Raw genomic sequence first — 24,506 nt, 5'->3', positions numbered from 1 at the left:
TTGAGACATGAGGACTACATATCATTCATTTCAAGGACTTATCTTCTTCATACATATAGTTCATTTATATTTAGAGCATAAAAACTCATGCTGGGTGTCTCACCACAAGGCGTATCTCCTCCCGGGGGGTCAGCCTCTCCAGCAGCTCACAGCCCAGCTGGTAGCACAGGATGCTGGATTGGCACAGGCTACACTCAAGGGCCTTCTCATCCTTCTGGCAGGTGTGCGAGCCCCCCCACGGCGCCTGGAAGACGTTGTTGATGATGCCCACGATATCCTTCCCAAGGCTGCTGTCTAGACCCAGCATCACACCGTCATCCTGGAGTTCCATCTGGGGCAGCATGGGGGACGAACAGTTAAACAAGGGAGCTGATAGTGGAGCGTGTACCCAAATCTCAAGATCCCACCTGTGAGAATTGATATTGCCTAATGTGTTTCTTTTTTTCTCCATCATTTTCAAAAACTGTGTTGACTTTGTGTAAATTATACTTCAGTCTTCTTCTTTGCATACAGTCAGTAGCACAAGGTTTTCTATTGAGACATTCTCTGATTATTTTAATAACACCTGAAGCTAGATAAGTATAAGAATATTGCTTTTGACTACCAGACATTGATTCTAAGTTCCTTTGAGATCATAATTATTATAATCTTTGTGATTTTTCTTCATGCGGGTGGATTTTTCACCTGCTTTAGGATGAGGTCAAACATGAGGATGAAGCAGCCGAGGTTCATATCATCATCATCACAGTCCAGATCCAGGGCACAGTGTCCAGCAGCATGACCCAGGTTTTTGAAGGGGCTACAACGCAGGGGGCTGCGGAACGGGCTCCTGAAGGGGCTGGGGAACGGACTGAGGGTGTTGTGCTGCCCGCGACGTCCTGGATCTGACACCACACTCACCTACAACGAAGAGCACAAGGTAAAATATCTGCATTTCACTTCAAACTCAAGCTATTTAAGCAACATAACAGTCGTTCTAATCTCCTACGTTCCTCTGTTACTCTTAATAATTAGGGCGTATGACTGCAGAGTGGCCTGGCTGTAAATTTCAATGATAAATCGACATCATAGTCAAGTTCAATTAAGCCTTATAAGTGAGCTATATTTAGACATTGGCTGGCAGTTGCCATAGCAACATACAGCACATGCCAATGAATACTAGCAATGGAGACCAAGAGGAAAATAAATCTGGACGTCTTAATACTAAAAAAAGCTTCTGACAGAATGCAAAATATCCCAATAATGTGATAACATCTAGTTGGGTTATGTTGTTTTAAAATAGACTGTAAGCCCTGCAAGTTATCACTCTGCTTTGACAACTTGACTTGAATTAAATATACACTACCAGTCAAAAGTTTGGAAACACCTTCTCATTCAAGGGTTTGTATTTATTTTAATTATTTGAAACACTGTAGATTAATACCAAAGACATCTAAACTATGAAAGAACATATATGGAATTATTTCATTAACAAAAAAGTGTTAAACAAACCAGAATATGTTTTATATTTTACATTCTGTGAACATGACAGCTTTGCACACTCTTGGTATTCTCTCAGTCTGCTTCATGAAGTGGTCTCCTGGAATGGTTTCGAATTACAATTAACAAGAGTTCATTTGTAGAATGACTTGCCTTCTTAATGTGTTTGAGACCATCAGTTGTGTTGTTCAGAGGTAGGGTTAGTGCACAATGGATAACCCTATCTGACTACTGTTGTAATCCATATTATGGCAAACCCAGATTATTTCATATTTTTGATGTCTTCAGTATTAATCTACAATGTTGAAAATGATTAAAATAAATAAAAAGCATTGCATGAGAAGGTGTGTCCAAACCTTTGACTGGTAGTGTACAAAAAACAGCATTCAGCCGTCATGTCTTATATTATTTTGGGGGTCTGTAGTTTTGTGGTGCTCTGTCCCTTACCCTGCGAGCTCCAGTGTTGCCGGACAGATCAGAGGCCCGTGTCTTCCTCTGATTGGCCAGCTCCTTTAAAGAGTTGACTCCATCAGAGAACATCCCAATCAGTAGCTGAAGAGGAACCACAATGTCCAGTTCTGACAACACCTAAGTCCAAACAAGACACACAGAAGATCATTTTTTTAATACCCTCTGAAAAACATTATTTTACTTCTTACCATGCAGATGCAAAAAGTCTGCCACTTTTGTTAAAAGAAGTTACATGGAGGAGAGCAGCATTTTTTTTTATCGTAACGTTAACATCACATAAACTCTAAAGCTAGATACACTTTCAAGAAACAGAGTCCCCATCCTGTTATCATCAGGACTCTTTATTTTACTGAGAACAAAGTTGGAAACTAAAGTGTATTTATTAAATACTTTAATATGAACACTACATGGATAGTTTAACTCCAGTCATCAAGTGTTAAAAGTGGTTTATATGATGCGTTTGAAACCGTTTTAATACCTATAGGATGATGATTATATTATCACAGAGGTGTATCATGCAGAGAAAGATCCACAGAGTAAAACTAGGCACTACTTGTGTGTCTGGTTTCAATGTGACCTATTTGATGAAGCAAAAATTTATGCAATCTCTTGAGCTGACTTTAGACAGAAAACTTGAAATTGATCCATGTTTACAGGGCAACAAGCTGTGTGTGCATATGGAAGGAAAGGCTAAATCTCTCCCCTCTCTCACTCTCTCTCAGTCTCATTCTGTGACCCAGATCCATATTCAGCAGGGCCCCTGCTCAGACTCTCACACTCTCTGACAACCTGTTCAATTCACACTCACTGTGGACAGAACCCCAGGATGTCAACTTGACAACAAAACAGCATGTGTGTGTGTGTATGTAAGTGCATGTGTGAGTGCTTACATGCAGCCACAGCAGAGCCTGCTCCTGCACGGATGCTGGGTAGCCCGAGAACCTGCAGCTGATGAAGCCAAACATTTCCTCCATGGAGAACGGCAGGGGGCACAGCTCGATATCAAACATCTTACTGTAAGCAGGAAGAAGAACAGAGTTATACAACCAGGTTAGTCCTGTTATTTCAAGCTATGATTGAACCATCCATGCTCAGTTTCTACTTTACCTGGATGCCTATTTATGGAGCAGAATGGACGAGTAGGACTTTTAAAAGTGTATATAACAGCAGCAGACATTTTCCTCATGAACTTGGTATGCATCCCCCTACTATTGGTCTGTTATTAGCAAATCAAAGTTGGGTATTATTAAAGAAATAGTTCAACAATCGAGGATTCATATGTGTTTGCTCTCTCACTAAGATTCAAAAAGAGACTATTGGGAAAAAACAACTGCTATTTCCCAAAATGTCCCACTCTTTGCTTTGTAGTGCAAAAAACATTTCATTCAACTCTGCACTGATTTGTCATCTCAGCCCAGGATTCTAACATTGCTTCAGTCAAGATATTTTCATGCTTCAAAGCTTGTCACAAACCACTTGTGTTAAAGTCTGTTAAGCTGAAATGTTGAAAGTAGAATTCTTATGCTTGGCTCCTTTTAAGTTGATGCTATTTTTGGAAAACAGCCTCTTTTTCCACTGATTCAGTGCAGCTCAGACCGCACCTGACATTCATCTTTCAAGACTAAAAATATAACTACTCTCTATCAAGTAGTTTTGTAGCTGCACTGGGAATATGTTAACATAAAATCATGCCGTGTGAAATAGCAAAAAGACAGGTACGGTTTAATCAGGTAAGTGGGTTGGATCTGTGTGGTGATGAATATACCTGAGAACCTCCCGGAACTCTTTGAGCTGCTGGTCCGGCACCTCTGTGCGGATGGCCTCCAGCCACTCTGGCATGAAACACTCCCACAGCGGTTGACTGATGACGTTGTAGGGTATCAGACACAGGATTCTGTTCAGGCCCTCCTTCAGCTGGGTCACTGTGCTGCATGACTTATCCCAGTAACCTCCCACCTGAGGGAAAATGTGCAGGGACTGGTTTAGAACAAACACAGTCAAGGGAGTTCAGATAGTGACCTGTGTTTTATTGGTTAAATAAACATCAGCTCTGAGTTGCATTATGGTTTAGAGCTGTTTCTTCATTCATGTCTGGTGCACAGTTTAAAAGCCAACTAGAGATCTGACCTAGATAAACAGTCTGATACCTTTGTCTGCTGTAACACTTTTCCCAAACATTTTTACTTGTCCTGGGTTTTGGCCTTACCCGGGCAAACTCAACAGGCTTTGGCAGCAGACACATCACCATGACGTCGAATCGCACTTCACACACTGTCTTTAACCACTTGGTGACAAACTGAGGCTTCAGCTTCTCCACCAGACTTCCAACCTCATCGTCCATCATGTAGGCGGTGGAGTGAAACCACTGGAACACCATGCTGACCAGCCGAGCCAGACTCTCTGTGGGAGTGTTCTCATTTGGTGTGCACAGGCTCACCTGCAGGAAAAGTAAAAATTAATTAGCTGTGCAAACATGGAATCAGCAGGAAAGCGATAAGAAGGCGTGCACTGTACACATCTTTATCAGTATCTTGTTATTGACAGACACAGAGGCAAAGGCCATTGATTACACACAAGGAACCAGATGCCAAACTGGCTGAGGAGCCGCTGGTCGTGCTGGTCGTCCTCTTTGTTGTCAAACTCAATGTTATCCAGAGAGTGGTGGGAGGCGGACAGGCCCATCTGACGACGCCTGTTCATCTCAAACTCTCGCTGCTCTGCGTGTATTTCTGCCTCTTTAAGAAGGCTGGATTGAAAGGGAGAAGATGAGAGAGGAACAGGAGGATTTACAGAGGCAGTAAAGACATACTGAGGATGATATCTGTGTTAAAACATATATCACAGCACTGCATATTTGCCCTGTAACTGCAGCTGTGATTCATCAGTGTTTATAGACAGTGAATGCACCTGATAACAGCTTCCACAGTGCACACCAGCTCCTCTGCTCCGCACTCCCGGGTGTTGATGGGAGGGGGCGAGGTCTGGTATAGATGGGTCTCAGCCGCAGCCCCCACCTCACTGCTGTGGTGGTTGACATGGCAACGCTTGCAGTAGCGGACAGGCCGGTTGCCATGGCGCCCACAGCAGCCGGCCGAGAAGCAGGTGACCACCGCTCTCCTGACGTGAGAGCTACAGTTCTGCAAAGAGCCAACAAACAGAGAGAAGAGGAGGAAGAAGAGGAGTAGGAGAGATTAGTTCATTTCTATTCTGGGCAGCAGGCAGGAAAGTAAAAAGATGACACAACCACAGAAAAAAAAAATCCTCTAAAAAATATGAATCTAAAGGTTTCTTAAACAACAAACTGCACTGAAGAGGAATTCACTGGTTCTGAGATCTGCAGTGATTGAGAATGTCTTTATGAGTCCCCACAGTGTCTCAGGTTTCTAAAAATAAAAAGCACGGCACGAGAGGGGCATCCTAATCTGATCAGCCTCTAATCTTGTGCCATTAGAGCGATGCACTGCTCCCTATCAAATTAACATATCTGTCCTCTGGTAGTGAGTCCTCTCATTCTCCCAGCAAGCTTTCAACAAGTAAAAATCTCATCTGAACATTACTGAGGCTGTTGTTGTTGTTAACTGTTAGTTCTATCTTTGGTATCGTGGTGTATTTATAAAAAGCTATTATTAGATTATTAAAAAAATGTCTCTGATGACAATGACAGAGCTGGTGTGAGTTCAGCTGGGAGTTAAAAGAGCTTTGTGAAACAACTGTGACAAAGCCTGATCAGAATCAGAGGCTTTGGATTATAAATCACAGGACAAAACAGGATCCACTGTGTGGCTGCTCAGGCTGACTGGAATACCTGAGATAATCCCACTCTCAGTTTTCCAGGTGTCTCCCTGGAAACCAGCAGGGAGCACTTGCCCTCTGCTGTACATTTAACAACGGCAAACAAACATCACGCCCGAGCAGCTTCATTGGAAACCATTCAGCCTTTCCTGAGCCACTTCCAGTGAATAGACCTCTCGATGCAAAAGAGCATTTAAGGTTCATAAATAAAATAAGCTCCACTGGTTTGAACGAGGACATGAAATATCTTCCACAAGGTGAAGCTCATTTCTGCTGTGTGTTTTTGCATGCGCAGCTTGAGATTGGACGTCATTATTCTGTAATGCAGCAAGGTTAATCTTTAAAAACAAATGACTCAATGTTTATCCGCCCTAATTATGAAGACACACAGGATAATGTTCAGTATTACATCATGCTGTAACGGGATAAATCACAATGCTTATGAGCATGAAAGTAGACTGTGTCGTTAATGTTCATATTTTAGAATAAATGTCTTACCTTCTTTTGACAAATGGCAGATATCTCTGCTGCAATGACAAAGTAAAAGACTGTTAATAACAATGCTACATAACTATATAATTACAGTATGTCATAATCAGAATCAGAAATACTTTATTTATCCCATGGAGGCAAATCCTTTCATTACAGAGCTCTTATAAACAGTATGTAAGAAAGTCATAATATTAAAGAAGGAATAAAATAAGATATAAATACGAATATAAAATAGGTGGATGTTGTCCATGATGGCATTGAGATTTTGACAGTGTCGCAATTTTTGTTGTGAAATATGACTCCAACATCAAATGAATCCATTTTTATTTCATATAAATGACCCTCTAATAGTATTATTAGTATTATTATTAGTATTATTAAATCATAGTTTAAGATTTCCGGGTGGCCATTAGATCTCAAGGGGGCCCATGCCACCCTTGGTCACACCCCTGCTCACTATCATATTACTGTGCTTAATAAAATCCGTCTATTTACTGTGTGTGTTTGTCTCTGTAAGGTGTAAGACAGACTGACAGAAACTCAAACAACTTTGTGTTTGTGAACGCTCACCTTGGGGCAGGAGCACATCCACGAGCCACTCTGAGTGATCTCTGAAAAGGTTAAAGAAATAAATAAACAAGTCTTGATATACAGGCAAACTGCGCCTCAGAGCCTAAACACAAACACACCCACAGTACACACAGCAGTCTCAGCCTCCCAACAAAGCTGAACACAATATATCCCCCTCAATATCAAAGACAGTACAAAACAGAGAGCCATGCAATTACAGTATGTACACGCTGGAGGAAAGAGAAACAAGTGGCTGCGTGGTTTCTGATGATCATCTCATTATCAGAGCAAGGGAATTATGTAACCATGGTGATGAGTTTTCCCCTGGGTAAAGGTGGGGAATAATGAGGCAGGCAGTATGTGATGTATGTTTGGAAAGGCAGCTCAGTTAAGGCGGGGGAGGATCCTGGGGGTGGAGAGGAGATGTGAAAAAGAGGCATACCCTGCTATCCTCTGGCTGCACTCCTCGCATATATAAAGAGGAGGGGGCTTGTCTCCCAGGGCAACAGAAAGAGTGGGATCTATACACATCTGCAAAGTGAGAGGAGAAGTGTTAGAATATGCATGTGGTATTTAAAAGTTATACAGGATGATTGTTTAACAAGAAGCAAAGATACCATTTCTGCACACTCAGGAAGAATAAATACTGTCATGACATGAGGATGAGTGGAGTCTGAACATTTTACCTAGATTCCCCATTAGCTAACTAATGTAGCTCTAGCGAAAGTTCAGACAGGAAGATTATAGAAGCAATCACAGCAGTTGTTTAACTCTCCTCTCCCTTGTTCGATAGCTCACCCTCTTCCAACTGCGTGCTCCGGAGCTGTCATTTGTTAATCTTCTGCTGCAAAATTCACACATCCTACGCTCACAAAATTATCCCCATAGAGTCCTTACACCCAAAATTACTGTCAAGTTTCACTATTCATTAAATTGTAATAAACAGTGGTGGACAAAGTATACAACTTCATTACTTGAGTCAAAGTATAGATACTCCATATCAAATATTACTCCAATACAAGTAAAAATGGTTGCTCTGTCAAATTATTACTGGAGTTAAAGTACTGAAGTACTTGCTTTTAAAAAAACTTAAGTATTCAAAGTTCTTTTTTAAAAATCTCAAAACGTTGTATTTTCAAAATACATAAGTGCAGTCAAGAATACATAGGAGTATATTCTCCTACATTCTGTTTATTTAGAAACCATTACTTGAAATCTCTAAAAATTATACCATGGAGTAAAAATAGCAACTAAGTTACTCCAAGAACAGACAACTTAGTTTGAAATGTTCATCTGGAATGAAACAAATGTTTTGTATCTCAACACACTTTCTCAGGTTGGACAGTGAATGTTTGTATGTTTGAGCAGAGTGGGAAACAAGGTGAACATTTCAAACAATACGTATCATTCTTCATTTCAAAAACCTCTAACACGGGCTGAAGATATGACCATGGGTGCTCAGGTGGAGAATTATAGCCATCATTACCACCTCTACATGAACTGCCTGATCTGAGTGAAAGTTGCTCTGTGTTTGCTCCATGTTCAACTGTGGAAACACACGACATACAGGTATGGCTAAACCACTGAGACAAACAGAACTACACAAACACATTTTACTGTCTCAGGGATCAGATTTCAGAAAAGAGGAGGAAATTCATGAGCTGACCTCAAAGCAAAAGTAGTGATTAACTAGAGCATTGATAGAAATGTAGTGGAGTCAAAAGTACAATAATTGTCTTCTGAATGTAGTGGAGTAAAAGTAATAAGTTTCCTCAAAAATAAAACTCAAGTAAAGTACAGATACTCAAAAAATGTACTTAAGTACAGTACTTCGTTACTGTCCACCACTGATAATAAATAACATTTAATCTTCAAACTGTGTCTCTCCTGATTGAAATAAAGCTGTTAGCTGAAAAGTGACTGAATACTACTTTACCTCTTGAAACTGTTCACCAGTATGTTAGGAAACCTAATGTCCGACCATTTCCTTGCTAACTTTGCCATTAGCTAAGAGTACACATTTCTATTGAGAGTACAACACTTCCAAAATGTAATGTTAGCATTCAGCCACTTCTAGCTAATGGTGACATTAGCAAGGATGCAGTTGAATGCTTGCATAATCAAACGTGTTATTTTACCTTGAAATAAGGATTGGCTTTTCAATATTCATGATCTTTTCAGCTGCTTATCAATCAGGAGAAGTCAGAGTTTAAATTTTAGCCTTTAGCTGTTTTAGCATTCTAATAGCATTTTAGCTAGGGGGTCATCCCTATGTTCCCACATTTCTTGGACATTTTCAAACATGTCCCTTCAATTTAAGCCCTATCCTCCCACAAGATTTTTTGGAAGCACTTTACACTAAATGAATGACTGAGTAATTTTACTTTGATCAGCAGCAGCAGCAGCAGAAATCGTCACAATCACAATTATTACAAGATAAAATGAAATAGGCTGAAACAGGTTTCGGCTGAAGCAGAGCTTAAAGATGCCAAACCCTTGTTTTTGTTTCCTTAAGTCAGAAAAACAAAATCAGATAAGTACAAATGCGCATAGAGTATATACATGTAACATGTGGGAACATAGGCATGCTCCTCCTTGAGTGTGAAGTTAGAGGAGAATGGCCTCATTGGAGATATTTCAGAAAAATATATTTATAGAAACAAAATGATTCAATATGTAGTATAGTGATTCATTTTGTTGTACCAAAAGCTGATTGTTAGTTTCTTTATATATTTGTGTATTTTTCTGAACTATAGTTGTATTTTATATGAAAATAGAGAAAAAGATATCACAGTGGAAGTACCTTAAAATAGTGACATGATATGTATCTTGTAAAGATCCAAAACCTTGTACCACTCTAACAAAAAAATTAGACAACCCTCGCTTAAGCAAGAAGCTAAAATAATATATAAAATAACCTGTAAAACTTTCCAATTAAATGTAACACACTACAGTTACTGCAGCTGATATTTTCTATCCCTCTGGCGGTACTCTCTGAGGGCAGTATATCATAATATTGCACATACAAAATTATGTGACATTTATACCTGTCTCCCTAAGCCTCTGTGTGGATGACTGCCTGCATATGCTGCATTGCGTTCTCTTACAACCTGTGCTTGGCCCTGTGCAAAACCTTAATGCTCATGGCCTCAGTGTTCAGACGGTGCAATGTTATTTACTGCGCTCACTTGATGCCACCCTCTCCTCCGGGGCTGCACGGGGTCACCGCTTCCAATTAAGCCCCCCCTCCCTATGTACCCCCTCCCTGCTCCTGGTAATTGAAATCTGGCCCCTGTCCGTGCCCCTGTTTCTTCTCTCTGTTTGTCAGTTTTGAGCACAGTTGAGTAAAGGCAGGCAGAGCTGATAAAGCAGGGCAGCAACAGCAGAGACTGGTGTAAAGTAGCATAGAAGCTGATATCATTACCCAGCTCCCACAGCAGCCTGGACATGCACTGATTTATTTATCAAGGGGCTAACAAAAGCAAATACGCCAACACACAGTTGAATTCTAAAAGTCAATTCTTTACACATGCCCCATGCATCCGGGAAGAAGTTCTCAAGGGAAACAGCTTTTGGATACAGAATGCACCACTAATCTATTTTCTCATAGTAACAAGGGATGTTGGATCTGTTTTATGCATCCACCAAGATATTTCAAGGTTTATTTGATATACTTGTTAGTACTGAAATCACCTTGACAGCTGGTTTATTGATGGCATTGTGGCACTCGATATGTTGACAGTGGATGGGATTCCAGGCTGGAGGTTAGCAGTATGAGGGGGGAAAAAGGAGAAAAATGGTAGAAAGGTCAGACCTCCAGTCAGTTCAAGGACATACCATGTAGCAGATGTAACATTAAAAGAGCCTGACCTGTGTACTGCAGCCCCCTGTATTCACTGATGGCTCCTGGAGGCTTCAGGTTGGGCCAGTAATGAAACAACATCTGCACAGCTGGAGGCTTTACTTGTGATGGGCCGTAGGATATTACATAAAGAAGGTCCTGTTTACAGTACAGACATTAACAGTTATTTCAAAACACACATTTATTTCAAGACTTTTGCATACTCATGAATGTGAGTAATAGTAAGTGAAGGGTTTCATTTCAACATGGACTACCCTTTATATGTATATTTATTTTTAAAAAGGAATAAAAGGCAAATATCTTGGGATAAATGAATGTATTCCTTTTGCAAAGAGTCATTATGAAAAAATGGAAACAATACTCATTTTATAGCTAGCACTAAAAGTTTTAGGTCCAGGAATGTTTGTGTTACCAGGCTCACTTTATGCCTTTTAGGACGGGTTATGATAAAGTACGTGTGTGTGTGTGTTGTGGGAAAGAAACAATCACCTTGAGTGTGAGAGAGTAAAGCATATTTGGATATTGCCAGTACACGACTAAGTGTATGCAACAGATAGTGAGTGACAATAAGAAGTGGAATAGTGTCTCGACAAGCTCAAAGTTTCAATGTTTTAGTATTAATGAGACTCAGGTTTATGTTTACTGCAGCTGAAGAGAACAAAGTTACTGTTGATTAAAGGCCACCCAGCATCTGGCAATAATCTAAGTGTCTGGGTTAAGAGACTAACAAGCTCCAGGCTACATTTTGAAGCAGGGGAACCTGTTTTTTTTTGTGTTGCTTTAAGGTTTTTTGCAAGGGAAGAAAAAAACAAAAACAGAAAAGACATGGTGTTAACAGGTGACCTTGGTTTGTTGTTGTTTTTGTTTTCTAACTCTCGGCTAAAAAACATGTAAAATAACATTTTGACTACCTTTGGGATATTTTTTGTTTATTTCATACATCTGATTTCTTAGCAGCCTTTAACAAGTCACAGTGACATACTGCAAGTACGTGTGTTGTGGCCATAGACTGTATAAAATATGGACGTAGTATCCGTGACGTCATCCATCTGTTTCTGAAGCACTGTTTTGAGGCCAATCGTTGGCGGGAGCCATATTGCTGCTGTCGAGCTAGTGTGAGGTAAAGAGGCGGGCTTTGAGCCTCCTAGCCAACAGCTACAGTGTTCCCGCCTGTCAGTCAAGTCAGCTGTGCCTCTCTCATTGGAAGACTCGTAATCTTAATATCTTTGAAATTGCCGCATTAGATAAAATGTCACCCCCGTACAGAGTGTGCTGATCAAGAAATGAGCAATCCAGACTACACCAGTCTTTTGTACCAGGCTGTAAACATGTTTATTTCTGCTGTAAAGATCGGCTTTTTTGAATTAGTGTGTATGTGGTTTCCAGTACTTCCGGAGCCAGCATCAAGAGGATCTTTGATGAATTGCAGTTTTTAGCACTTCCGCATTGGACTCATATTTTTAGATCGGAGGTTGCCGCTTGGTTGTGGCCAATGAAACAAATACAAGCCAAGATCTTATGCCATGACTCTGTGCCTATTTGAAATGAAACTCTTCCATTGTGCTTTACATACAAAGACCAACTATTGCCATTATGTAATACCTTCCACACTTCCTGTTTGTGCTTCATTAGACACTCCAGCAACTGACAGTGATACACTGGAAAGAAGTAGTGAAGAGAGTCATTACCACACATCACAACACAATGTTACTGTTCCATTATACTTAAATGCATGTTTCAAAATAAGCTAACACAATGGTTCACCTGGATTTGTGGTGTACTGCATTGCAATCATGAGCATTGAGGAGGCAGACAAATTAACATAAGCCGGGACTCCCCCCTCCCTTCGAGTAGAGCCCACTACAGACAGCAAGAAAAAGAGAAAGAGATCATTTCAAAATCTCTTGTTCAAGATGTTAATAAAGGTAGTAGTTTTGGTTTATGTTACGGCCTAAAGGTATCATATTTTATTTCATAAATCACCAATTATCTGACCACGTGGCTTAGTTGTAAATGGACTTCTAAAAGGTATACTTACATATAGCCATGGGGAGGAAAGAGGTGCTCAGGTACTCAATGATGTCTTTATGAAGGAAAGGGGGAAATGTGGCTAAAGTGGAGATCATTGTATAGGGCAAAGTGCTGAGAATATCATCACTGAGAAAGGGCAGGAGGCAAGTTGTTGTGTAAAATATGGACTGTCCAAGATCTGATGAGAAAGGAGAAAGGCAAAAAAGACAAAGAGAGATACACAGAAACTCATTCAATTAACAGTACATACAGTATTCACATACTGTATGCAGCAAAACAATTACACAACATTCCAGTCTTTTAATAGTAAAACAGTGAAAAAAATGTTGGAGAATGAGCTCCAGCTGGGGGCAGTAAGCTTTCTTTAAAAGCCACTGAAGTCAAGTTTGCCCTCAGGAAAAGAAGAGTAGAAAAAGTAGAAGATGGTTTTCATGCTGTTGAGCTTTCTTTAACAGTGGTAAATATTCATGAAAAACAGGAGCGCTGACTGGGATGCAGCCTTGGAAATAAGTCATTCTCAGATGTATACAAAGAGTATTCAAAAGGTACAGCTTCATATTTAACTCTGTAACACAAGTATAACATTTTTCCCACTTTACATAACAAACATGCAGCCGGGTATGATACACAGAAGAGAAAGCCTATGCCTGGTGTATCCAATGGCTTATGAACGATTAAGTTCACAGGATCCAGCGTGCTCCCCATCACCCCATGCATCCCTCAAGATTCCTCAGCAGGACTTCTCTCCTCCCGTTACAAAAAAGAGGCCAAAAAAGCAGCGGTGGCTTCATGCAGGCCAGACGGCTCAGGATGATGATGACAAACAGTGGTGCACTGGGCCTTGACTCACCATGCTGACCGTGCTGCAGCAGGGGCACCAGGTCAAGCAGGGTCACGAGGGTCACATAGAGGCCCTGATAGTCCAGAGAGGGGTACTCTGAGAGCTGAGCGTCCCGACTCTGCTGCCCCTGCCCCCCGCGGTCTGACGGGGCATCGCGCAGAACGCTGTAAAGGAGGGAGCGAGTAACTGTAGGGTTGATGGAACTGACTTGTGGTCTTAGAGATGGGGTGAGTGGGAATGGCACAGGAAAAAGACACATGGTCATGGGCACGGCCAAATTGGAAGCTTCCTGGTTCTCCTTCCTGCCTGTGCGGGACAGAATGCTGCTCCGGGGGCGGGAGGGGAAGGGGAGGGAAGGGTAGGGGAAGGGAACAAGGGAAAAAAAGAGACAACAAAGACACAAAAAAACAGCACATTACATTGAAATGGCACTACAGAGACAGCGTAAATAGAAAAAAACAAACCCAGATAAACCCCACATAGGATGCAGTGTCTCACTCTTTGACTGTATCACTGAAGGCACGGGCAATTTTTCCCTGCTTTGTCTGTTGAGTGACTTTGATTCAATTTTCTCTCATTTTATCTGTCTTTGCACTTGGAAAAGAAAAAAAAGACATGAGCACAAACTGCAATGATCACTGCATCTCATGCGTATCTGGTGACAAGGAGCAAAAATATAAAAAATGGCATGTTTTCAGTGGCAACCCCATACTTCTCCAAAAAGGCACAGCGCAAAAGACTGTCCCTCGATGGCTGCCGTCTTCCAATCAGCAAGGTCAGAGGCTACCATGCAAAAAAGGCCAATGAGCCATGGAATTTGACAAAAAGAAAAAAAAAAAAAAATTTCCTTGTCTTTAGTGGGGCTGTCAAGGATGGGAGTGACACCAAATTGGTTCAGGGAAAATACAGAGGTGACACTTTTGAAACATGCTTCAGCCAGTAATAAACATGTGTGTGAGGTAAGATCAAATGCTCCGAGGTCACAGCACATGTTTATTGCACCAGAGAAATAATGTCCGTATGCATACATTATGATACTGTACCAGTATCATCAGGAGAAATAATGAGATCCAACAGGCATATGGATTCAGGTTTCTTAAATAAATGTAACAACTAATCTACGGTAGAGGAGAAACTATAATGACAAAGGAATAGGTTGTATCAGGGGGAGATGACTGGTAGCATTATGTTTGTGAGCTAATGCAGGATGGACAATTGTGTTTGCTGTCCCCTGGGGAAGGTGGTGGACATATTCAATTTTAAGAGAGGGAAAAAACAAAAGGAGAAATTAGTTGGGGTTGAGTGCGGAGCGTCTAGGGTGGAGGAGGGGGGAAGGGGGGGCCAGAGAGCATTGCTCTTCTTTCTGCACATTACTAAAGAGCTAAGCTGTTCTATCAGGCAAATGATTGGGATTTATCATGAAAGCCCAGATTATAAATGCTGATGTATTGTTTTTTACTTTTATTTTGAAAGGTCACTCAAAAAGGAGAGTTACAGCATTTCTGGCGAGTGAGAAAGGGGATTTCATTTATTTAACATAACATTAGACTATGCATAATGTTTGGCCTGTAGAGCGACGTTTCACACTGTAAAAAAACAGAATGTCACATTTTCTAACTCATCCCCTCAAAGTTATACTCTGTAAGATCTCAGTCCGTGTAGATTCACTCATAAAACTGCATTATTTTACAAAAGAAACTCAGAGAGGACTACTTTACGACAAGAGACTGTATCTCAGAGTATGACTTTTTCACTGCCATATAGAAAACATCATAATTATTTTGAACAATGAACAAAGACAAAAACAGACACACTCACGCACACACTGAACATTTACACAAAGACACACACACATGTCAATAACATACATCCGTACAAACAACACGAAAAACTACAAACATATACGACACATAAAACACATGTAGAAATGCACTGGTACAGACACATGACGTACATTGACTGTCAGGCCCTGCACTCTAAATATCCATATTAACTATGTGTAGCAGTAATTCAAAGTACAATCAGACCTGCTATAACAAATGTTCAGGTATGTGTAGTAGAGATAAAGCTCTGAGGCATCTAAAATAAGGCTGTTGCATTACTAGATAGGATTTCTGCTCACTAAAGTTATCCATCCGAATGATACAGATTGGCATGAAGTCAGAGCGGCTCACTGATGCAGAGAGAGTCTGGCTAGGAGAAAATATGACAGATCTATCTTTAAGGAGACAGAAATAGTTCAGATAAATGGAATAAATTAAGCCCTCTTTTTAGCGTGCTCTGCAACTGACCTGAAACTAACGTTGATGTATGATTCAGCAACACCTCTTTAAGACATTTCAGGTTTTCTTTCCAGGAACGTAACGCATGCCTGTTCTCTTTTTCTTTTTTTTAAAGCCCACTTCTCCTACTTTATCACAAATTCTCTCTTTCATTTTCACTTTTCTCTCTGTCTTCACCTCAGGTCTAAGAGAGCACAGGTGTACTGATAATCCTGGAGTCCCTGCTGAGGAATTCATACGCCTCCAACGGGCAGGGGAGATTATTTTGTTCTGCAGATCTGCACTGAAAGGCCCAGCTACGAGAGAGAGTCAAGTAGCAGTGTAGAGAGTTTTCTTTCGCACTCAAACGACACTGCCACAAAATCTTAAGTTAACACGTTCCCACAGTTGCAACCCCTCCTGTCATGCTCCATCTGTACCAAAGACAAATCAGAGGCCATGTTTAAAACAGCACATTGGCTGCTGGTGCTGGACAGCCCTTCAGCATAGCACAAAGTATTCTGGATACTCTGTGAGCATCACTCAGTAGAGAAATAATCCTTATGGGGCCGAGGCATAAAGTGTAGAATCGAGGCCGGCTGCCAATCTCAAATAGATTGCACCCTAAGCTGATAATAATGATAAAAGTGGGGCATACAAGTTCTGCCTCTGGTAATCCCATCCGTTTTGTAAATTAGCCAACAAGTTAGGACGGCGATAATATTTTCTGAGAGGCTATAAGCAGTAAAACCAAGCTAACCATATGTGGACAGAAATACTCTACTGCCACAGTGCATGTTAAAGCTTGGGCTAGGGGAAAAAGAAGAAGTGACCCATCACAAAATAAGATGCGTCCAAAATGGCTGCCTACTTGACCTATGTCAGAGGAGGAAATAACATGCTGTTCCTTCCTCAGGCGTTCACAGCACCCATGGGAGCAGTCTGACCCTACAACTGTAGAGCCTGAGGAGCTGCCCTCTCCGCCGGGCTCTTGTGGGAAGGACAAGACATGCAACCCCAGGGAGGTTTCATCTAGCAAGCGAGCGCTGAATCAATAAACAAAGTGAGCCGTCTGTCACTGCTGCTTTAACACAAAACCATACCTACACTGGAAATCTGCTACAGTCTGTGTCTTTTTCTGTCTCTCTTACTTCCATTTGTTGTGGTAAGTAAAGTGTGTACGACTAATCTGAGTATCTGATCATGAGGGAAGCTAAATATGAAACATTCTACAGTCTATTACTTCACCTGTTGGCTCCAGAGCGGGGTACTTACCTGAGCAGGGTTTGGGAAAAGTATTTCAGTGTGTTAGCAATGTCTGTTCCAGAGGGCACGGGGTAAATATTGTGTTGCACACGGTTGTGATACTCTTGCAAGTATCGTATCTTAGAGGCAACTGGACAAAATAAAGAGCAGAGTAACAAGCAAATCAAAACTACTGACAGAGAAAAGAATCATATGAGTACAAAGAGAAGGCAGCTGGTTGAACATGCTAGCAGCTGTTGCAGTGGCTAATAAAGAGGCAGCTTGTAGCTCAGAAGCTGCAATTATCAAGTCAAACAAAGAGTGTTCCCATGGCTCTCTTGGCCTGCACCAGGTGACCTTTTTAGTATAGCAGCGAGGTCGTAGGAAACCCTGGAGGAGGCGCTGAACTATTGCTTACAGAAACAAGCGCATGCACAAAAGGTTGCCGGCTCAAGTCCCTGGACGAGCCCTGGAAAATGCGGTCAGGGGTCAGCATGAGAAAGGACTTAGTCACAGATGACACTGACCCTGCTTGCTGGTTACCATGACAGACTATTCCCTCAGGTTGCTGTCTTAGGTATGAATGTTTTAGTTATTTTTTGCCTGGTGATATCAGAGACATGATAAGTTGGAGTGGGTGATCGCTGACCCAGTTTCTGTGACTTTGGGGTGTAGTGTTTAGCTTCCTCTATGACCTGTAAATGACAAATCCCAAAATAAAATAACAGCTGCAGGGTTGGAGCATGTGTGGTCAAAGCCTGTGCTGCAATTCACATGATTCTCTCATCGTGAATATAAGAAGTTTGTTTTTTACACAGCTTGATGCTGAATTAACTTCAAAATAGATTTAACAGCTGCCAATATGTGAGAATTGTAACCACTTGAGCAGGGTTTAACTGATATTAGACGGATTCATTCTTCCATACACAATGAAACACACTTCTCCAACCTAGCCTTGAATCTTGGCCAATATCTGGACAAAATACATGTTTGGATTACGTCAAAAGGCAGATTTGCTTACATTCGCTACCTTTGACTCGTACTGCAGTCTCCTAGCAGCACACAGATTGCATTTGATAACGTCACACCATGGTTTTAATAGGCCTTTGAATTTGGTGCAATGAGTAATATTAAGTAACTTGATATTAAAGCTGCTGTTGGAAGTCCTGGAATAAACATCAGTTCAGGGAAAGATTTGGAATGTCATCACTACCCCTCCACACCAGATTTCCCTCTCACCACACCCCCTGGCCCCGGTCTCTGCTCCTGTAAGCCCTGCCCACAAATCGATTGTAGTGCACGCTCAATCAGGATGATGTAGGAGGACCAATCAGGAGGAAGGCTCTGATTGGTCAGAGCTGGTGGGAGCAATTGGAATTCATTGATTGCTGGATACAGAGGCAGAGGAAAACACAGAGATCTTGCCATAATCTCAGAATACCTCATTTATTGATGGCTGTTGATGAGTGTTATGACTTTTTTGCCAAACACAGCACAAAATAAGTACCATGTATTTTACCCCAATCCTACCAACTGCAGCTTTAAGTCACACCCAACATTGAATTTCAGCAGTAGGTGGCCATTACCAGTAGTGGTATTGGTGTCCAACAACTTGCCATCATTGTAATCTTCTGATATTAGTGCAAAGAAGACATTTTTTTTACATTTTCCTATAGCTGACATTACACTTTCACCTTGCACCACCTGTTGCCAATGTAATGATAATTGTAACACACTAACTTGTCTGAACAACAGGAAGACAACTTGTTCTGGTCGGCTATTTAGCCTCTTAGCATACCGATAATATCGCATTTTATCAGAGGCCAAGACTGATATTGGTGGCGTTCTTGAAACAACCGGCCAATATTATGTTACCCTCTGGTATATGACCAACAAAAACACATATAAATTGATGGTTATACCAAATTGTTTACATTAAGCTATCTTTGACTAACATTACACTCTGCTAGCAACACACAGATTGTATTTGATAGCATCACACAATGGTTTTAATAGGCCTTTGAGTTTGGTGCAATGAGTAATACTAAGTATTAAGTCACCCAATATTGAATTTCAGCAGAGGCTGGCCATTACCAGTATTGGTTTTGGTTTTCAACAACTTGCCATCATTGTAATCTTCTGATATTAGTGCAAAGAAGACATTTTTTACATTTTCCTATATACAACATTACACTTTTACCTTACACCACCTGTTGCCAATGTAATGGTAGGCTATTTAGCTGGTAGCATACCAATAATATCACATTTTTCCGGAGCCTAAGACCGATATTGATGGTGTTTTGGAAACAACTGGCCAATACCATGTTACCCTCTGATATATGACCAACAAAAACACATATAAATTGATGGTTATACCAAATTGTTTACATTAAGCTATCTTTGACTAACATTACACTCAGCCAGCACCACACTGTTTTTGTTTTTGTCACGTGATGAATTAAAACCAAGTTGTTTTTTACAGAGGGATGACTGCTCGTGGTGCATTCAATGGGCATATTCATCGTCATCAATATCCTTTATAGCTCCTTAAGATGCCAAAATGCAGCAACCTCAAGAGCCTCCCAAAACAAGTTTGCCCACATGTTTTATGTCCATCTAAGCAAGCAATATCTGATTTTTAAAAAGTGTGAAGGGAAAATTCAGCAACATGGATGGAGATGTGACCATAGAGGCTACTTCCACCTGTTCAAAGCAAAATCAGAAGATGGAAGAAGAATGAACAGAGCAGTGTTCAGGTCGTTTTTCTTTTTAATCAATCTACATAATTGATCAATCTAAAGCCACCATATTGTTCAGTAAAGAATCTGTCAGGTCGACCTTGAGAGCAGCAGCACACCTCGCCTTTCGCACGCACCTCTTCTCCAGTCACGTCAATCAAAAAAAATAACCACAATACCATGACGCCCGTGCGTTTTAGCCATGAAACTGTTCCCCTCACAACACGCCGAGTGATAACAGAGACATAAACAGAGGCTTTCCCGAGAGCACTGAGCCCTCCAGCCATCCTCTGCAGTGAGAGGACGTGTTGCAACCTGCCATGGCAACCGCGGTTTCATCACCAAGGACAGCTCCCCTCCTCATCATCATCCGCGTTCATGCTTAAAACAAAAAAATCACATTTCCCAGTTTCCAAACCCCCTAATGACAAGACAGGAGACAAACACACACAGCATACACCGCTCTACTTACACTGCTCTGCCTTCGTAGACATCTCGTTGACACTTGGGGAAACATAAAACCAAGACTGTCAATTGTTTTAGTGCTTTTTGTGTTCCTCCCCGGCGCTGTGTGTTTCCCTCAGTCGTGAAAAAGTGAACATACCCCCCTTGCAGCTCATGCAGCCTCGGCGGCTTGATTGTACCACTCTGCTGCGCGATGGATTTATGCGCCGTGGCTTCTTTTTAAGCGGTGCTGCGGTCGTTTTTCGTGGGTCTTTCAGTGGAATTAAAACCGAGAGACGTTTTATGAGGCAGTTATTAATCTGAAGAATTGTATTCCTTTCAAGAGGAGAATTTTTGGATAAACATCTGCCACAGCATACCTTTCAAAATGGACTGATCCGGCTTTGACAAATTGTCATTCAAGAAATCCAACAACCCTATCAGTGGTCGTGGAGCTGATTATAGGAGGGAATACCTTAGTGAATTGGTTTAGATAATACTGCTCATATTATGTTATCTATGTTTCATATAGGACGCTAAACATGCAACAGATGGTTGTCACAATGTCAAAATCATAATCACATAACATCTTATCATGTCTTTTCTTTAAACGTCAATGAATTTTGCAGTTTCTATTTTTTCCTTTTGTTTGTGATAGCAAAAACTATATTTTTTTAGGTCTTTCTGCCAAAATTAACAATAATCCTTTCATTATCTATAAATGACCTTGTATTCTAATATTTAAGCCTGATAAATGCAATATGTGTTTTCAATCAAGTTCTGCATCATATTCCAGGAACCAAAGTGTAACTGAAAGATAAACAGATTTCATATTATAGAGAACAGACTCCCAGACCTTTAAATTTATAGTTTGTGTGTGCCAAAAGCTGTTCACTGTTATCCATTTGATTGAGAACAACATACTGCAACTGCAGTCAGCACCTAGTTTAACCTCTGTGCTTGTTTAGGCTTATTATAACAAAAAAAAGTCTCATGGCAGCATAAAAATACTACAAGATAAAATAAAAGATAAACTAGACCACCATAACAGTCCACAAATCAACCTTTTTCACTTGAATCCAGTTTGAAGAATTGTATTGCTTTGAAGCGGATATTTTTTTTGACAAACATTTGCCACAGCATACCTTTCAAAATGGACTGATCCAGCTTTGACAAATTGTCATTCAAGAAATCCAACAACCCTATTAGTGGTTGTGGAGCTGATTATAGGAGGGAATACCTTAGTGAATTGGTTTAGATAATACTTCTCATATTGTGTTATCTATGTTTCATAAAGGATGCTAAACATGCAACAGATGGTTGTCACAATGTCAAAATCCTAATCACATAACATCTTATCATGTCTTTTCTTTAAACGTCAATGAATTTTGCAGTTTATATTTTTTCCTTTTGTTTGTGACAGCAAAAAAAAGATACTTTTTAAAGTGAAAACAGGTCTATCTGCAAAAATTAACAATTATCCTTTCATGATCTATAAATGACCTTGTATTCCAATATTTAAGCCTGATAAATGCAATTTGTGTTCAAGTTCTTCATCATATTCCAGGAACCAAAGTGTAACTGAACGATAAACAGATTTTACTACAAGATAAAATAAAAGATAAACTAGGCCACCATAACAGTCCACAAATCAACCTTTTTCACTTGAATCCAAAGAGCTTGAAATGAAGCATTACTCTGCACATTTCATATCCAATTATTTACACAATGAAATCATTTAATTTAAAAGTGTTTCCTCCTTTTATTGCATGTTACACATCTGAAGATTTTTATCGCAGTAACAGCCAAGGTTTTTATGCAAAAGTCAGAGGTCAGGGGTGGGGAGGTGGTCTCTTCTGGTATTCTGGGATGTGATGCATGATCCATCCAGCCGGGGCGAGGAGAGTCACAGCAAACACACACAAGGTAAAGAGAGATTGCTGCAAGAAAGTCAAGGGAAATACAAACATAAACGTTTAGTTACAAGACACTGAAGTGTATTTTTTAGCTGTGTACTTTAATTCTCTGTTTTATTACTCCCAAACCTCTGCTGTTGTTAGCTGCAGAATGTAACACCTGTGTCCACATCAGAGGGTCCTGATCTCAATGAGTCATCCAATGACATAAGACAGTCTCTGTTTATATCTACCTACTATGATACTCCCACCCGCTGTCCCTCAGCACTTTGATATTTCTAACCAGAGGCAGGCTTTGAAAAAAGACCCTTTTTATGTCCTTAGGGACAGATCGACAAATTCATAGCAGCACAAACATGGGCCACTGTGTTGCAGTTCCATCATGGGATCTCTTTACAGAGGCTAGAGCTTCACTCTAACTTATGGATAAGACATGAATAAAAGATCTCTCCTACTCTGCTGGAGTGGGAGCACAGTCCGCTTGAGTTCCTCACATTAAGGACAATCCAGTGAAGGATCTTATACTGACTTTCCAGGACTTATTTTGTTTTCCTGTGTGCGTCATTGGTGGGTTAGAAAGGTCTTTAAAGTTTAGTCATACAGTGTTTACATTTTCCACCTCACAATTACATCTTTAACTTTAAACTACATCTCTATACAACTTTTGATTAACAAAGATATTTAGTCCTACCACTGGCCCGATCTTGTCCCTTGCCGGCTTGCTGTAGATCTTTGACCTTTGGCTTTGCTGAATGGCTTTCATCCACCTGGACTTGATCAGAGTGCGACTCCTGAGGACAGAGAACATCTTCTTCTCAAACAGTCACTCTCTTTTAATGCACGGAAATGATTTTGTGGAGATTGTCTCCTCATCCTGCCAGATAGCCACAGTTAGTCACCACTTTCATCTAATTCCCAGCACTGCTCCAGGGAGGAGTCACTTCCATGAGCCAAAGACCATCATGTAAACATGATGACCAAGTTCTCATCAGGACAAAGTTTCTGGCCTGCAAGTCAAACGACATACATCACAAGACCTCTCAGTTTTAAGCTGTTTTAATAGAAGATGAAACAGTATTTCAGTTTTAATTGATTGCCAACCAAGAACTTAAAGTGCTTTAAAGAGACAGTGACCCTTTTTGAAGATTCATGTATTTTAGCTTTAATTAAGAAGTGACAAGACTGGTAAAGAGATACAAATCTAATATTTACTCCTTAGGTTCATCCAATTATCAGTTCTCTTTCATATACATTTTGGAATAGTATCAAGCATAAACTATTTAGCACAGAGATCATGACAAAATACATTATATTTATGTATCTTTGAAACACAAATGCATGGTAGTTACAAACAAGCTGGTAGCAGACCATCATCGTTATAATTTAACACCTTCCAATAAAATTAGTCTCTCAAGTCTCCAAAAACTGACTCATATCAAGCAACTTTGACAGATTTGGGGGTTAACTGCTTGAATAAGCCTGAAATTAAATACTAAAATGTATTAAATATAGAAGTAAGGAGAGACATTATATCGCTTGACTCAGTAACATTTGTTGCATTTCTTTGTCACATTTTTGTCATTCAATTTTTATGTAATTTATGAAAGACTCAGTACAAAATCCAAGGGTTTCTTTTAGTACAAAAATGACCTTGGAGTCTACTGATATTGAATTCAAGAAAAGCTACTCTACAGTATGTGACAGACATGTTTTCATTTCATTAGATGTATTGTGCCGCCCCCTACAGGAGGCCGGAAGAACTTCAACCAGTGGAAGCCTAGCAAATTAAACGATTTTCAAAATAATGACCTCTAAAAAAGGACAAGGTATTTTTCTAGTGAAACTCCAGTATCTAAGTAAATGATTGAAAATATATTGTACCAGCTCAAACTGTGTAGGGTGATGTAGCTATAGCTGAAGTTCCCCCAACTGCACCTCATATATATCAGATGGTTCCATGCTTTACATAATTTGTATGGCCCAAACTCATGATAATGGTTCAATTCGGTATTTCAGTGCCTGTATTAGAGATACACCATTGGAATATAAAAAAACATGATGTCTCATTAGGGAAATACGTATTGGCTTTTATTAATCTATATTTGGGCAGCTGAATTGTCGACCATAATGTTTCAGTGATGGACATACTTCATTTCATATGTTATACCTTCTAAATATACTCACCTAATTAAAAAAAGAAATGTAGACCATTAATTGCCACCATCACTAAGAGGCCGATAGAGGGCGCCCGCACAGCTTTGAGCAGTAGTGACGGGCCTCTGGACCAGTCGGCGTACAGCATTCAGAATCTGTGAAGTTAACCAAAATACAACAACTGAGTTCGTGTAGTTTCAAACTAAAGCG

At 40.4% G+C, this 24,506-nt stretch overlaps 1 protein-coding gene and 1 long non-coding RNA gene across 6 annotated transcripts in view; both read right to left on the bottom strand.

Moving 5' to 3' along the window:
• The window catches only part of LOC117806729 (protein unc-79 homolog), a 37,819-nt gene extending 17,334 nt beyond the window's left edge, over positions 1-20,485 (bottom strand). For 3 of the 4 annotated variants that reach the window (XM_034675765.1, XM_034675764.1, XM_034675766.1), the window contains exons 1-19: positions 20,255-20,485; positions 17,075-17,195; positions 13,548-13,861; positions 12,705-12,875; positions 12,431-12,526; positions 12,269-12,324; positions 10,675-10,804; positions 10,498-10,562; positions 7,247-7,335; positions 6,805-6,845; positions 6,241-6,269; positions 4,858-5,087; positions 4,525-4,696; positions 4,157-4,387; positions 3,716-3,906; positions 2,841-2,964; positions 1,927-2,067; positions 685-900; positions 104-331 (exon numbers count right to left, since the gene is read on the bottom strand). In XM_034675765.1, the coding sequence (XP_034531656.1) occupies positions 104-331; positions 685-900; positions 1,927-2,067; positions 2,841-2,964; positions 3,716-3,906; positions 4,157-4,387; positions 4,525-4,696; positions 4,858-5,087; positions 6,241-6,269; positions 6,805-6,845; positions 7,247-7,335; positions 10,498-10,562; positions 10,675-10,804; positions 12,269-12,324; positions 12,431-12,526; positions 12,705-12,875; positions 13,548-13,861; positions 17,075-17,195; positions 20,255-20,276 (2,667 nt within the window). In that variant the 5' untranslated portion in view covers positions 20,277-20,485. The remainder of the gene's footprint in view (positions 1-103; positions 332-684; positions 901-1,926; positions 2,068-2,840; positions 2,965-3,715; positions 3,907-4,156; positions 4,388-4,524; positions 4,697-4,857; positions 5,088-6,240; positions 6,270-6,804; positions 6,846-7,246; positions 7,336-10,497; positions 10,563-10,674; positions 10,805-12,268; positions 12,325-12,430; positions 12,527-12,704; positions 12,876-13,547; positions 13,862-17,074; positions 17,196-20,254) is intronic. The other variant, XM_034675763.1, reaches the window with a different exon arrangement.
• A 1,478-nt stretch (positions 20,486-21,963) lies between these two features.
• LOC117806762 overlaps positions 21,964-24,506 on the bottom strand; it is a 4,443-nt gene continuing 1,900 nt past the window's right edge. Inside the window, exons 2-5 of one of the 2 annotated variants that reach the window (XR_004629745.1) lie at positions 24,327-24,451; positions 23,042-23,149; positions 22,834-22,933; positions 21,964-22,166 (exon numbers count right to left, since the gene is read on the bottom strand). This is a non-coding gene — a long non-coding RNA (uncharacterized LOC117806762). The remainder of the gene's footprint in view (positions 22,167-22,833; positions 22,934-23,041; positions 23,150-24,326; positions 24,452-24,506) is intronic. The other variant, XR_004629746.1, reaches the window with a different exon arrangement.

Source organism: Notolabrus celidotus, chromosome 22 (assembly GCF_009762535.1).
Source record: "Notolabrus celidotus isolate fNotCel1 chromosome 22, fNotCel1.pri, whole genome shotgun sequence".
In the NCBI taxonomy this organism is placed as follows: domain Eukaryota; kingdom Metazoa; phylum Chordata; class Actinopteri; order Labriformes; family Labridae; genus Notolabrus; species Notolabrus celidotus.
The sequence above is the reverse complement of the archived record's forward strand: the minus strand, read 5'-3'. Positions and strand labels throughout refer to the sequence as shown.